This window comes from Phodopus roborovskii, unplaced genomic scaffold, assembly GCF_943737965.1.
Source record: "Phodopus roborovskii unplaced genomic scaffold, PHOROB, whole genome shotgun sequence".
NCBI lineage: Eukaryota > Metazoa > Chordata > Mammalia > Rodentia > Cricetidae > Phodopus > Phodopus roborovskii.
Genome location: NW_026126602.1, coordinates 1,531,965 through 1,547,108, shown reverse-complemented (window position 1 = coordinate 1,547,108; position 15,144 = coordinate 1,531,965). Strand labels below are relative to the sequence as shown.

The 15,144-nt window shown below is 39.7% G+C and overlaps 1 protein-coding gene across 2 annotated transcripts in view; it reads right to left on the bottom strand.

Moving 5' to 3' along the window:
- The window catches only part of Mpp7 (MAGUK p55 scaffold protein 7), a 140,443-nt gene that overhangs the window by 46,809 nt on the left and 78,490 nt on the right, over positions 1-15,144 (bottom strand). The window contains exons 5-10 of one of the 2 annotated variants that reach the window (XM_051205611.1): positions 5,443-5,574; positions 4,271-4,352; positions 3,248-3,333; positions 2,109-2,183; positions 1,766-1,962; positions 1,252-1,316 (exon numbers count right to left, since the gene is read on the bottom strand). In XM_051205611.1, the coding sequence (XP_051061568.1) occupies positions 1,252-1,316; positions 1,766-1,962; positions 2,109-2,183; positions 3,248-3,333; positions 4,271-4,352; positions 5,443-5,574 (637 nt within the window). The remainder of the gene's footprint in view (positions 1-1,251; positions 1,317-1,765; positions 1,963-2,108; positions 2,184-3,247; positions 3,334-4,270; positions 4,353-5,442; positions 5,575-15,144) is intronic. The other variant, XM_051205612.1, reaches the window with a different exon arrangement.

Below are 15,144 nucleotides of genomic sequence, written 5' to 3'. Positions count from 1 at the left end.
TTAGTGTAGTCTCATTTCCCTCCTTTGTTTAGTGGCATAGTTCATCTAACAAGTACCAAATACATTCTAACTGTGCAAACCCCCATCCAATGTCCAGGTTCAGTTCCTGAAAGCTGGAGGAGCTAACAGCGAAAAGTTACCACACTTAGGAACAATGCGCCATTAAGCCTTAGGCCTTTTGACACTACAGAACTCCACATGCATCACAAGAGTGTCTTATTCCCAACCAGACACAGGGAGAGCAAGCAGGCTTTTGATTCAGTGGTGCATGCCCATCCTGGCTTGCTGTGAGATTTACACTTAGCTGTAGCTTGGCTTTCTTACTACGTGATTCCTGAGCTGTATGTGTCTGCAAACTAAAGGAAATAACAGGAGATGTGAAAAATGCAACAATACTAAAAACAGATGTTGGTATAAAATTTCAGGGCCATTTATTTGTTCATTTCACTTTTTAACATGCAATCTCTATTTTTTTAAAGGGGGGAGTCTGTTTCTCTCTCTCTCTCTCTCTCTCTCTCTCTCTCTCTGTGTGTGTGTGTGTGTGTGTGTGTGTGTGTGTGTCTTAAAATGTCCAGACACATTTAGAGAGGTGAATATAAGATGGAGATCTGAGAGGGTGAAAAGCAGGGAGTAAATGGTGAAGAAAGGATAAACTGAAAAAAGGAATGTCCAAGCCCTCTCTTTTTCAGTAGTTCTATGAAATCCTTCTTCCTCTCATTTTGGCCTGTCAACTCTTTGCAGATGGGATCAAAGTCCCAGTTGTGATTTGTAGATAAGGATTATGAAGCATGGTTGTTCTTAGATGCAAAAGCTTTTGTGCCTGGGAAAACGTTAGTTTTATTTTGTTTGTCCCTAATTTTTACTGAGAAATATTTACCCCAAACCTCCTGGCTTGGGTAAAAACAAACAAAGCAAACAAACAAACAAATAAACAAAACAAAACAAAACCCAGAGTTGTGCTACAGGCTCTATTTGTTCAGTCCTTAAGAGTGGAAGTCACTGATGACTGTCTTAGACAGTGAGTGGCACGTCACAGTCAACACGCTATCATATTTTCTTTCTTGCAAAGATTCACATTATTATCCCTACTGTGAATTACTCCTTTGTTAGTTTTCTGAGAAATGATGGCCCAAGAGCTACTGAAGGCTAATATGACCCCTCCTCCTGGAGCACCTCCCTGGAGCACCTGCTTTAGCAGTCAAAAACCAACAGCAGGATCAGGTTTCTGTGCATTCTTATTAACAAACTTACATGATTTCCTGTTGGAAAGTTTCAGAGGTTGGACTACTATTTCTGGTCGTCTCAGAGCCAATCTCCTGGGGAAAGAAAAGGTCAATGGGCCTATCAACTTTCAGCATAGGTTCAAGGTTAACACAGCACCAAAATATAAAATCCATAAGGAAGATCTTAAAGGAACACAAGATGATCTGTTCAAACAAACTAAATCCGGCACTTTTCGGGTTTTAAAGTTATCCCTCTTTCCTGAAATGACTACGTGCTCTCCCTGTAGCACACACTCGATAGTAGCATGCTAGTTTCTGCCTGTTTCACAACAATAACCCAAGAGGACCTGGTACTGTCATATTACTTTTGGTTATTATTCATAGTTAGACAAAACAGAACTCCAAATCCAAACTCGAGGGATAACAGATTCGCAGGCAGGGTCTGAAGCTCATTTTATCATAACGGTGCTAGCATGATACTCTGCAGGGAACGGAAAGTCACTTGAGGAAAGGTCACTGTGCTGTGCCAGCGAGCGGCTCACCGTTCCTGGAAGTGCTTGGAGGGAATCAGGCCTGCTCTGGGGTTGGCATCACCCTCGTGTTTTGCCTGCCACCACGTCACATCATCTTGGCTCATGATTTGAAGAATGTCTCCCTTTCGGAAAGACAGCCCTGCCTCCTTACAAGGGATGGCCTTGTCCTCCTTTGGGTCATAGTCAAAAAGGGCTTTGATAAACACCTGGAAGGGAAGAAAAACACAGGAGGGGTGAGGCTGTCTGCATTCTTGCAACTTAGACATAGGAATGGTCATTGTCAAAGCTGATATGTATTGTTGAAAAAAATGAGGTTAAGTCCCACATCACAAACAGTATTTTGGAGACTTACCTTGCCTTCCTTGGAAGCTGTCTCCTCTTTGGCACTGGGTATTATCTTAAATGTAATTGCTCCCTGGGACTGACTCTGGGATCAAAGAAAGGGTCATGAGAGAGATGGAGACAAGAGGAATGTAAAACAGACAGGCAGAGAGCTAAACACAGCTAGGAACACATAGCATTCTACTCGGATGAAACCAAAAAAGTATGTTTGTAAAAATTCCGGAAACACAGAAAAGCTCTGCAGTATGTGAGGTCATCTGAAGACCATTTTTACACTTTTACATCCTGTGCACTTAAGGCATCAAGACATCGACTGCCATCCATGCTAAGTTACAGCAAAACAGAAACACAATTCGAATAAGAGTCAATGCCTAGAGTACATAACACAAAGTCAAGAACCTGGCATTTAAGTGTTGGTATCTGTATTTGGTAAAGTAAAATGCTGCTACCAGATGCTGTCGTCGTTTCTGTGGTTATGAAGATGGGATTCATTGGGCATCAATGTGCATCAGGAAAAGCAACTAGGCACAGCCTGGCCAGTTTTATTCTAGTAGTGGGATAAACATCACGTACAACAAGTCCATTTAAAGACAGAATGTCTACTCAAATTTAACTGAAACCATAATTTCATGACCCACAGGCACTTGCTCATTATCTCAGACCTCTTATTAATGGGTATTTATGAAGACAGCTGTTTAGAGGCACTCAGGGAACTGTCTTACTGTTGTAGGTTTGTATGTTCACATATGAATGGGCAGTCTCCATTTTATCCTTATACCTGAACTTAACACTTAGCAATTCCCATGCCTAAAACAATTTCACTCAAGTTTTAGCACTAATGAGAGGGGGGCAGAGGCAAGAGGCTCACCAACAGCACTGTACTGACCTGAAACCCTGCAAATATTATAACCTCATCTGACCCTCAAAACACATCAGCAGATAGTTACTTCCTCCTACATTCATGTAAATGGAAATCTTGAAGCTACATGGACAAAAGTGTTTCTATGCATGTGCCCACAGAGGGCTGAATCCAAATCAGACTGAGAAACCTAAAGCACAGCAAGTTGATGTTCACTGAGATTCACAACGTTGCAGCTTACCAAAATCTGTATGATTTCCACTGAGATTTACAATAAAGTGGCAGCTTACCAAAATCTGTATGATTTCCTCAGGCCTCTTGTCTTCCACTGGGATCCCATTCACTTCCCTCAGCTCGTCACCCACGTGAATAAGACCTGACAAATACAAAACCCCGTAATGACACTGTGGTCTGTGACTGTTCCCAACATTCAAGTGTCAGTCATTCCTCAAAGTTACTTAACTATCACAAAAGAGACCTTCTTCCCAACTCGTGTGCTTTAGTTCTGCAATTCTCTTATGATGGAGATAGCAAATCACATAACAGTATCTTGGTCTCTTATCTAGAAATGCACATTACTGATGCCTTAAAAAATAATTCATTTTTATTGTTTACTTATTACTTTTGTTTGGTATGAGCGTGTACATGCCATGTGTATCATGTATGCAAGTATGTTTAAAAGCCAGTGGTCAAATGTGGCATCATTCCCTCAAGTGTGAACTACCTTGTTGTTGAGAATAGTCTCCTGCTGGTGTGGAGTGTACCAAGATATGCTTACACTGATTGGCCTGTGGACTCTTAACTCCTTAGAACTGTGATGATAAGCACATACCACCACATCTGGATTTCAATATGGATGCTTTGGATTAAACTTGGTCCTCACACTTGTATATCAAACGCTTTTCCAAATGAGCTATTCTCCCAGAATCTAAAATAATGTGTAACTTTATTTTTAAATTTTTATGCTCTTAGTAGTATGTATTTTTTCACACCAGAAACACTAAATCATACTATAACTCTATAGGATGGGTAGTATCTCTGTGGTATAACACTTGACTAGCACAGCCAAAGCCATATGGGTGGAGTGGGGAGGGATCAAGCATCTTCGGAAGCCTGTGTAAGCTAAGACCACAGAGGGAGAGCCATCTATCATTTATTTGTATGGTGTCTACATTTCAACACAGTGAAAAATGTCTTGTTCCTGGTTCTGTTATATTGTACCAAAAGACTGTTAGCCACTTAATTACTCACTTGAACTGTTACTCACAGAACACTATACAATCTGTCCTTACTCAATGAATACAGAGACTCACCACTTCTGTCTGCAGCTCCTCCCCGCATGATCCGGGCCACAATGATTGCCCCCGTCTGTTCATCCTTCTTAATGGTAGCACCCTTTCAAGACAAGAAAAAAAAGTGGGAGAGGAAAAAAGCATTTGTAGGCACATTTTCAAACTGTGTCATAAGATAGAGATGTAAAATAACCTTTATCTGGAAAAACCAGAAACTACTACAAAGAGAAAGAACAAGGTAGGAGGAACAGACATGTCAACTGTCCTCTGGATGCTCACACTGTACCAAAATTCAGGCTACATAGCATCTAGTGTTTCAGCACAATTTAAAGATTGAGGAAATCTTATATCTTTCAGTTCATGCAAAACTATTTTTCTTTAAACTATCCACCTAGTATTGCTTTACTTTCCGAATACTTACTCACTTTATTTTATCCGTATAATATCCTATGATGGGGACTGGAGAGACAGCTCAGTGGTTAAGAGCATGGGCTGCTATTCCACAGGACCCAGGCGTGCGCACGCGCACACACACACACACACACACACACACACACACACACACACACACACACACACGGTGGGGAGAGGGGGAAGGGAGGGAAGTACAAAATATCTCTTTGGATAAGCTAGGAGTTTTTCTGCCTGAGATCCGTAGCAGAATCATGGAAAGTCCACTTAGAGGTTGAGGATTAGGGCAGGACTTCCTTGGTTGCAAATGGGACAATATTCCCCCAGTCCCATGCCCCTTGATGTGGTCAAACATCACAGGAATTCCAGTGCCAAAACAAACATCTATTTATATAGTGAACTTTTAGGTGTCAGGCTAATTTCTCTTCATTGTTTTAAAATAAATCAGCTTTCCGAACAGCCTACAGCACTATTTTTCAACTGCATCATTTAATTTCCAACCAGCCCCACCTGGCAAATGTTAAATTTCCTCTTACAAATGTTAGTGGGTTATATTTTCAAGGTTATTATTATTAAAAAAACAATGGGATGCTATTACTTCACTTGGAGTTTTGTTAGTTGTTCTCAGCCATATTCTCTGGATGTAAATGTCCCTTTGTTTTAAGGTGTCGGGACCCAGAAGCAGCATATCTCAAAGACAAGTGTGAGTGCTGGAAACCCATCCCACTGAGCTGCCCACAAGATCTGCTCACATCTGACAGCACACCATAGATCAGACTCACCAGGGGTTCTCTGTTCTTGACCAGGCGGATTATTTTCACTGAGTCTTCCTCGTCATCGATATCATCGGGCATAGGAGGCAACACAGGATCGTAACTCTTTTGAGCTACAGTATCATGTACTGAGAGCAAAGCCTGGAAAACCAACCAACAGGTCATAAAGAATTCATCAGATATGAAACCCTAAGTTCAATGATGTGAAAATAAAGTCAAATGTTGTGGGATAATCTCTTTTAATACTGTGAAGGTGTGTCTTTCCCAAGGTGCCTTCTGATTGGTTTAATAATGAAATGAATGGCCAATAGCTAGGCAGGAAAGGATAGGCAGGACTTCCCAGGAGACAGAGGAATGCAGGGTTAGAATCTAGGCAGCAAGAGAAGCCAGCAAGATATGGAGCAAATCAGATATACTGAAGGGAGGAGAGATGAAAAGCCATCTATCAGAACATAGATCAACAAAAACTAACAGAAACTGACAGAACATAGATTAATAGAAACCCCCCAAATAATACCATGGAGACTTCTTATTAATTATGAAAGCTTGGCCTTACTTTAGGCTTATTTCCAACTAGCTCTTAAAAACTAAATTAACCTGTTTCTATCAATCAGAAGGCAAATCTTGGCAAAGACACATTCTCACAGTGTACAAAAGGATTATCCCAAAACAACCAAAATAGGATTACCCTGGTGGCATACTAACATAAGTAAGGGAACCATTTGAAGCAGGGCCTCTTTTGGCTCAGGCAGTGGGGGTGGGGCAAGTCCTGTGGGATTACAGAAGGCAGACCTACTTAGTTGCACCTGCACCTCCTCTTCCGGTACCACTGACATATGATGACAATATGCATTTAATTTCTTATAACCTGTATATTCTCTAGTAATCCCAACATGGTAGCAGATGAGGCAAAGGTCAGGGGTATTACTTTTAGAGGAAAAAAAATGACACACTGACAATAAGCCAATAGAAGCTTGAGATACTGCACATTTTGTCTTTAATATTTAAAAACATTCATATGTGTTGTGTATGGCTGTGTAACATAAATATATGCATTTTGTGTATATATGTGCGAGTGCACATGGACCATGGGTGCACCTGTATGTATGTGGAGGTCTAAGGTTAATATGATGAGTCTTCTTTCATCTCTCTCTACCATATTGTGTAGAGGGAAGGCTTATCAGTGTTTCAGCTAGGCTGGCTAGCCAGCTTCCTGAGGGGGGGGGTGTCTCTTTTCTACTTCCCTTGTGATGGGATTACACAGGACTGCCACACCTTTTACAATACTTTTGATCCAAACCCTGGTCCTCACATTCATGAAACAACCGAGCCATAATTTTTTTTTAAATATTTTCCTGTGTTGTGGATGTGACTCAGTGCTTGCTTAGATGAAGCCCTGAGATGGCTCCCAAACATTGTATGAACTAGGTTTGGTGGTACATGTCTATAATTCCAGCACCTAGGATGTGAGGGAAGAAAAATCAGACTTTCGAGGTCATCTCTCCATGCACAATATCCTCTCTCTCTTTCATGTGTGCATATATATATATATATGTATATACGTATATGGTGTGCATTTTCTCATATATTCAATTATTCATATATATCAAGTGTATATTTTTCTCATATATATAAATTTTCCTCCTGTCAATGTCATTATTTACTGGTTTCTGATAATTTTTAGTGTTTTACACATATATAAAAGAATAAAAGTATTTTATAATATTTTCTCATATAGATTAAAGAGAAGAGAAAATGCTGAAACTTAGTATTTCCTATTTCGGATTAATGCATTTGAGATGTCTCACTCATTCACTGCACTATCCGTACTTGACTCTCTACTCCAGTCCCAACGGAGTAGTTTACCATATCCCATATAGTTTACTATATCCCAATGGGAGATGTCATTCTATAAATATGTTTCTCTTATTGGTTAATGAATAAAGCACTGTTGGCCAATAGGAAAGCAAGATAGGCAGGACTACAAGACAAGGAGGATTCAGGAAGTAGTAGGAAAGAGTTTCAAGATGTAGGACCAACAGGGTAGAACTCTGGGCCCTCCGGTAAAATAAGACCACGTGGAAATACTTAGATTAATAGAAATGGGTTAATATTTAAGACAGAGCCAGCCAATAAGAAATGCTAGTAACAGGCCAACAGCTTTATATCTAATACAGCATCACTGTGTGTTATTTGGGGCTGGCGCGGCCGCGGGACCAGGCTGGAAAACCCGCTCTTAATACCCACTCTTAATACTCCCCAAATATATTTAAAATATATTCTAATCCAATTCAAAGAACAAATGATACCACCTGCTTCTGTGAAGTTTGATAGGAACTGTCATACTAGTGAGTTCTTGTATTATCTATGGCTTCTGTCATGCTACAACACCCTAGAGAATAGCTGGAACAAACAACTCCAGATCACCATTGCCATGCTTACAAAAGACTTGTAATAGCTTTGTGTAGTGCAGCTGCACCCACTGTCACTGTACTTTGAAATGTACAGTTCACTGTGTAGCCAGTATGACTGCTGGCTGTTCAGAACTCATCTATGGATGCCTCATATTCTGAGATGAATCTACTCTAGCATGCTCTTAAAGTTTTCCCAAGCATCTATCACAGCCTCCTTTATTCATCTTAAATAGTTCGTTTTCAAAGAGGCCTGATCAAAACATTCAGTATAGAAAGATGCTCCTTGACTTATTTTAAAAGCATGTTCACTTTTATCTTTGTATGTGTTTGTATGTATGATGAGTGTATGTGCAGACATATACACCACAGCACATGTTTATATTGGTGTCAGTCACTGCCTTCCACCTTGCTAGACACAACGATTTGTTTTCCTGCTGTGTATGTACATCAACCTAGCTGGTGTACCAGCCTCTGAAGATGCTCCTGTCCATGCCTCCTACCTCCATGTGAGAGCACTGTGACTGCAACACATTACCAGGCCTGGCTTTACATGGGTTCTAGTGTCTGAGTCCATCATTATTGACTCCTTTCCATCTTGACTTTAGGTCAGAGAGTTCAAACCCATTCTTGCTCCTTCAAGGTTAAACAACACATTATATATGAAAGAATAAAGATGAAAGTGAATTCCATTGGACATAAATAAGATAATCCACAAAACAACAGAGCAGCATCTTTAAAATACCTGAAAAGAATTCTGTCAAGCTAGCATTCTATATCCAGCAAAGATATCTTTTAGCAGAGAAGACTTTTCAATGAGATGGGGTGTTTTTAATGTGTCACCAGCAGACCTGCTTTGGAAAAAATGTTATATGGAATCTTTTAGATGGGAGGAAGATGATGATCCAGGTAGAGCAGAGAAGGTCACCAGCAACGAAATGACCACTATCTCAATGTCTTTGTCAACTATATCCCACATGGTGAAAACAACAGATGGCTAATTAGAACACTTTAAAATAATATAGTAGTAATGCCATTACAGATGATATTAGGAACAGCAGTTATTTATCTTCTTGGCCTTGGACTCATTTCCGTGTCTAAATTTCAACAGTATTTTGTAGATTTCAAGTTTATCTTGCTTGCAGCTTTGCTTTAGGAATATTGTTGCATGGCAACATTTTGTAGTTTGGACAATGAGAAGTCATTTGGCATTCCATTTTCCTGTCTTCACTGGGGTGATTTTATTCTTCAGCATACAGATTTTCCTCTCACAAGGCAGACCTTTAGAACAAAAGCTGTATTTCCATGTGCCATAACCACCATTCACAGCTGATAGCTTTACCTGTTGCCCAGAAGCATCTGCAGGAAATTGAACACCAGGCCTGTAACTCCCCACCTCTGTGGACCCCTGGAGTCAATGCTAAGCTGAGCATCTGTCAGGTGCACAGAATTAAGTGCTTGCTCATCAGGATGAGGGACACTGATTTATCCCTCCAGAATAGAGCTCAGCTTTTCTTCCAGCTTCCTTTAATGAAGCCTCATCCATTCTTCAGGCTCACACAATGAGTAAATTCTGGTAAGCAGATGTTCTGGAAAGCTGAAATAAGTCATTTTTTATTTTAGCTTTTTTTTTTTCATCTGTCAAATGTTTCCTAACACATTAAATTATGATACTATGTTTGAGAAAGACTATCACATCACTGTTTTATCAAAATGAGTACCGGGATGATGAAGGTTAACTTGCCTTTACTAGAGCCATGTATGTGTAGTAGTTTGTATTCACTAATGGCTGCCTCTGCATCCTGAAAGCATCCATCCATCAGTGCCCATGAGCAAGGCAACTCTACTGATCCTGCCCACATACATGGCTGCAAACACCTGGCTACTCATGACCTTCACCCTTTCACCCTTCTAATGTCTCTTTCATACATTATACTGCTCCTCCTATACTGTAAGTTCTTAAAAGTGTTTCTGTATTCATTTTGGGTATAATTTTTAGATGCTAATAGAACAGATGATCTTCAAGGTTTTTTGACAGTCCTCAAGTTAATGCTGCAGAATAACAAGTCATTCCCTAAGTATTAAAGGCTTACAGCCATGTGTCATAGAAGAAAGTGACAACTCTTCAGAAGCAAGAGATTACAAAAGGGGAAATGAAGAGGTTACAATCTTGGAATACCAATAATATGAATAAAATGTTTAATTATATGGGCAGATAAAAAGAGTGGAATGGAATGGGGGAGAAGTTTCAATGGATAAAGCACATGTTGTAAAAATATTAGGACCTGACTCCCCAGAACCCATGTAAACCAGGCAGGGTAGTTGGCTTCCGTAATTCTAGCACTGCTATGATGAGGTGGTGTAGTCAGGATTCAGCTAGCCTGGTCTACAAAGCAGCAACCAAGCCTCTGCCCTAAGAGCTTGTCTTAGTCACTGTAACAAAACACTATCATCAAAAGGCAAGCTAGGGAGGAAAGGGCTTATGTGTCTTAAACTTCCACGTTGCTGTTCACCACTGAAGGAAGTCAGGACAGGAACTCAAACAGGGCAGGATCCTAGAGGCAGGAGCTGATGCAGAGGCCATGGAGGAGTGCAGCTTACTGGCTTTCTCAGCCTGCTTTCTTTTGTTTTTTAGATAATGAATATTATTATTTTTACTATTTTTAAATGTTAATATTTGTTCTATGTGTTTTTTACATCATGTATCCTGATCCCATTAATTTCCCTTTCCCTTTGTATCTTCCCTCTGCTCCTGCACCTCTGCCCCCATAAAACAAAATTTAGAGAAAAAAGGGAAAAAATTCAAAAAAAAAAAAAAAAAAAAAAAAAAACTAAAAATCTCATCATAGAGTCTGCAGTGTGACACAGTAAGTCATGCCATAAACCCCTTTGTCTATATATTCTTTACTTGCAAGTGTTCATTGCAAGGAATCACTGGTCTGTTTTGAGGCTTCTACTACAGCATCATTGCTGGGTCCTCACTCAGACTCTTCCTGGATACCCTGGTGTTGCCCTGTGTTGTGGAGATCCTGAAGCTTTGGGTCCACCTGTCAGGTTCCTTCGCATGCTCCAGCAGGTCATAATGTGGTGGATGTTGGGGTGGGCTAAGTCATAACCCTGGGCCTGGGCCTGGGCTGTAGGGTTGGTCAACCAGATGAGAACTGGGTACAGCTGTCCCATGTTTACAACTCTGTGGCTGTCTCACCCACACCTGTGCTAATAGGATGGGCTCTCCTGCTCTTATGACCACAGGGCCAGCTCTCCCACCGCCCCAAGAGTTGACATACAGATAGGAAGGCAACTACTCCCTCCTCCCCCAGCCCATGCAGCCACAAGACAGATGCGTAATGGGGGCAGCTCTCCCATGTTCACAATTTTGAGGTTGGCTCAACCACACTTGTGTTAACAGGGTTGGCTCTTTTTGCTGCCCAGGTAATAGGCAGGGCCTGCTCTCCCAAGTGTTGCAGCTGGTGGGGGTGAGGGATGGCTCTCCCACTCTTGTGACCAGGGCCAGCTCTCCCATCCCAGGCATTGATGGGTGTGTACGGTGGCAGGTTTTCCTTGTCCATGCTTCCACAAGACAGAGGAGAAACGGGGTCAGCTTTCCCATTTCAGCCTACTACTTTGGGGCTGGATCATCCACACCTGCACTGACAGGATTGTTTTAGCTATCCTGGGTTTTTTGTTTTTCCATATGAAGTTCAGTATTGTTCTTTCAAGGTCTGTAAAGAACTGTGTTGGGATTTTGATGGGCATTGCATTGATCTGTACATTGCTTTTGGTAAGATTGACATGTTTACTATGCTGATCCTACCTATCTAAGACCATGGGAGATCTTTCCATTGTCTGGTATCTTCTTCATTTCTTTCTTTAAAGACTTAAAGTTCTTGTCATATAGGTCTTTCACTTGTTTGGTTAGAGTTACCCCAAGATATTGTATGTTGTTTGTGGCTACTGTGATTTCTTTCTCAGCCCATTTATCATCTATATATAGGAGGCTACTGACTGGAGTTAATCTTGTATCCTGCCACTTTACTAAAAGTGTTAATCAACTGTAGGAGTTCTCTCATAGAATTTTTGGGGTCACTTAAGTATACTAGCATATCATAAGCAAATAGCAATACTTTGACTTCTTTCTTTCCTTGTATCCCCTTAATTCTCCTTTTGTTGTCTTTTCATTCTAGTTAGTAGTTCAAATAAAATATTGAATAAATAAGGAGAGAGTGGACAGTCTTGTCTCTTGATTTTTGCATAATTTTGAATTTTAATGTTTACATTAAAAAACTATTTGACAGCCTTGTCTTTTTCCTGGTTTTAGTAGAATTGCTTTGAGTGTCTCTCCATTTAATTTGATGTTAGCTGTCAGCTTTTATTATGTTTAGTTATGTCCCTTGTATCCCTGATCTCTCCAAGACTTTTATCATAAAGGGGTGTTGACTTTTGTCAAAGGCTTTTTCATCATCTAATGATCATGTGTTTTTTTTTTCTTTCAGTTTCTTTATATAGTGGATCACATTAATAGATTTTTGTATGTTGAACCAGTCTTGCATCTCTGGGATGAAGATTACTTGATCATAATGGATGATCTTTTTGATGTGTTGTTGGATTTGGTTTGCCAGTATTTTATTGGGTAGTTTTGCCTCAATGTTCATGGGGGAAATCGGTCTGTAATTCTCTTTCTTTGTTGAGTCTTTGTGTGGTTTGGATATAATGGTGGCGATAGCCTCATAAAAAGACTTTGACAATGTTCCTTCTGTTTCTATTGTATGGAATAATTTGAGGAGTATTGGTATTAGTTCTTTGAAAGTCTGGAAGAATTCTGCATTGAAACCATCTGGCCCTGGGCTTTGCTTTTTTTTTTTGGGGGGGGGGGCTTGGAGATTTTAATGACTGCTTTTATTTCCTTAGAGGTTATAGGACCGCTATTGTTTATCTGGTCTTGATTTAATTGTAGTATGTGGTAACTATCAAGAAATTTGTTTCTTCTAGATTTTCCTGTTTTGGGGAGTAAAGGTTTTTGAAGTATGACCTAATGATTGTCTGGATTTCCTCAATGTCTATTGTTATGTCCCCTTTTCATTTCTGTTTTTGTTAATTTGGATAATCTGTCTGTCTTTTGGGTCATTTGGATAAGGGTTTGTCTATGTTGTTGATTTTTTCAAAGAACCAACTCTTTGTTTCTGTTTTGTTGAGTTTAGCCCTCAGTGTGATTTGATTTTCTCCTGCCAGCTACTCCTGGTTGTATCTGTTTTTGTTCCCAAAGGTTTCAGGTATGCTTTAAATCGATAATAGGAGATTTCTACAAATTCTTCATCCAGACACTTAGTGCTACGAACTTTTCTCTTAGCAATGCTTTCACTGTGTCCCATAAGTTTAGGTATAATGTGCATTCATTTTCATTGAATTCTAGGGGGTATTTAATTTTTTCTTTATTCTTCCTTGGCCCAGTAGGTTTGGTTTGTTCATGGTGTCCCTGATTTCCTAGATGTTTTGTGTTAGGAATGTTTTAGATTTAACATTTCATTTTCTTTGGCCAATGATTCTACTTCCTCTATCATATCTCCAATACCTGAGATTCTCTCTTCCATCTGTTTATCCTGTTGGTGATGCTTGCATCTGTAGTTCCTGTTTACTTACCCAGATTTTCCATTTCTAGAATTCCCTCAGTTTTCATTTTCTTTATTGCTTCTATTTCCACTTTCAAGTCTTGAACGATTTCTTTCCCATTAGTATTTTTGTTTGTTTTTCTTGGCTTTCTTGGGATTCTTTAAGGGACTTATTGATTTCTTCCAATTTTTTTTTTTTTTTGTCTTTCCTCAATTTCTTCTTATCGGACCACCATGCTTTAAAATTGGAATTCAACAACAACACAAATAGCAGAAAACCTGCAAACTCATGGAAACTGAACAATGTGCAATTGCACCACTCCTGGGTCAAAGAAGAAATAAAGAAATTAAAGACTTTCTAATATTCAATGAGAATGAGGATACAACATACCCGAACTTCTGGGACACCTTGAAAGCAGTGCTACGAGGGAAGTTCATTGCAGTAAGTGCCCATATGAAGAAAACAGAGGATAGTCACATAAGAGAATTAACAGCCCAACTGAAAATCTTAGAACAGAGAGAAGCGAATTCACCCCGCAGGAGTAGACGCCAGGAAATAATCAACTTGAGGGCTGAAATCAACAAAATAGAAACCAGGAAAACAATACAAAAAAATCAATGCAACAAAGAGTTGGTTTTTTGAGAAAATCAACAAGATAGACAAACCTTTATCCAAATTAACGAAAAAGCAGAGACAGAACATGCAAATTAACAAAATCAGAAACGAAATGGGGAACATAACAACAGACACAGAGGAAATCCAGACAATTTTCAGGTCATACTTTGAAAACCTGTATTCCACAAAAATTGAAAATTCAAAGGAAATAGACAAGTTTTGGGATAACTATCACTTACCAAAATTAAATCAAGAACAGACAAACAACTTAAATAGACCTATAACCTGCAATGAAATAGAAGCAGTCATCGAAAGCCTTCCAACCAAAAAAAAGTCCAGGGCCAGATGGATTCAGTGCAGAATTCTACCAGACATTCAAGGAAGAACTAATACCACTACTCCTCAAACTGTTCCACAAGATAGAAACAGAAGGTTCATTGCCAAACTCTTTTTATGAGGCCACAATAACTTTGGGACCCAAACCTCACAAAGACACAACTAAGAAAGAAAACTACAGACCAATATCCCTGATGAACATCGATGCAAAAATACTCAATAAAATACTGGCAAACCGAATTCAAGAATACATCAGAGAAATCATCCACCATGACCAAGTAGGCTCCATACCTGGAATGCAGGGATGGTTTAACATACAAAAATCTATCAACATGATCCACCATATAAACAAACAGAAAAAGAAAAACCATATGATTATCTCCCTAGATGCGGAAAAAGCCTTTGACAAAATTCAACACCCTTTCATGATAAAGGTCTTGGAGAGGTGAGGGATAACAGGAACATACCTAAACATAATAAGAGCAATATACAGCAAACCAACTGCCAACATCAAACTGAATGGAGAGAAACTTAAGCCAATTCCTCTAAAATCAGGAACAAGACAAGGCTGTCCTCTCTCTCCATATCTCTTCAATATCGTACTAGAAGTTCTAGCTAATGCTATAAGACAACAAAAGGAGATCAAAGGGATCCAAATTGGAAAGGAAGAAGTCAAACTGTCTCTATTTGCAGATGATATGATAGTTTACATAAGCGACCCAATAAACTCTACCAGGGAACT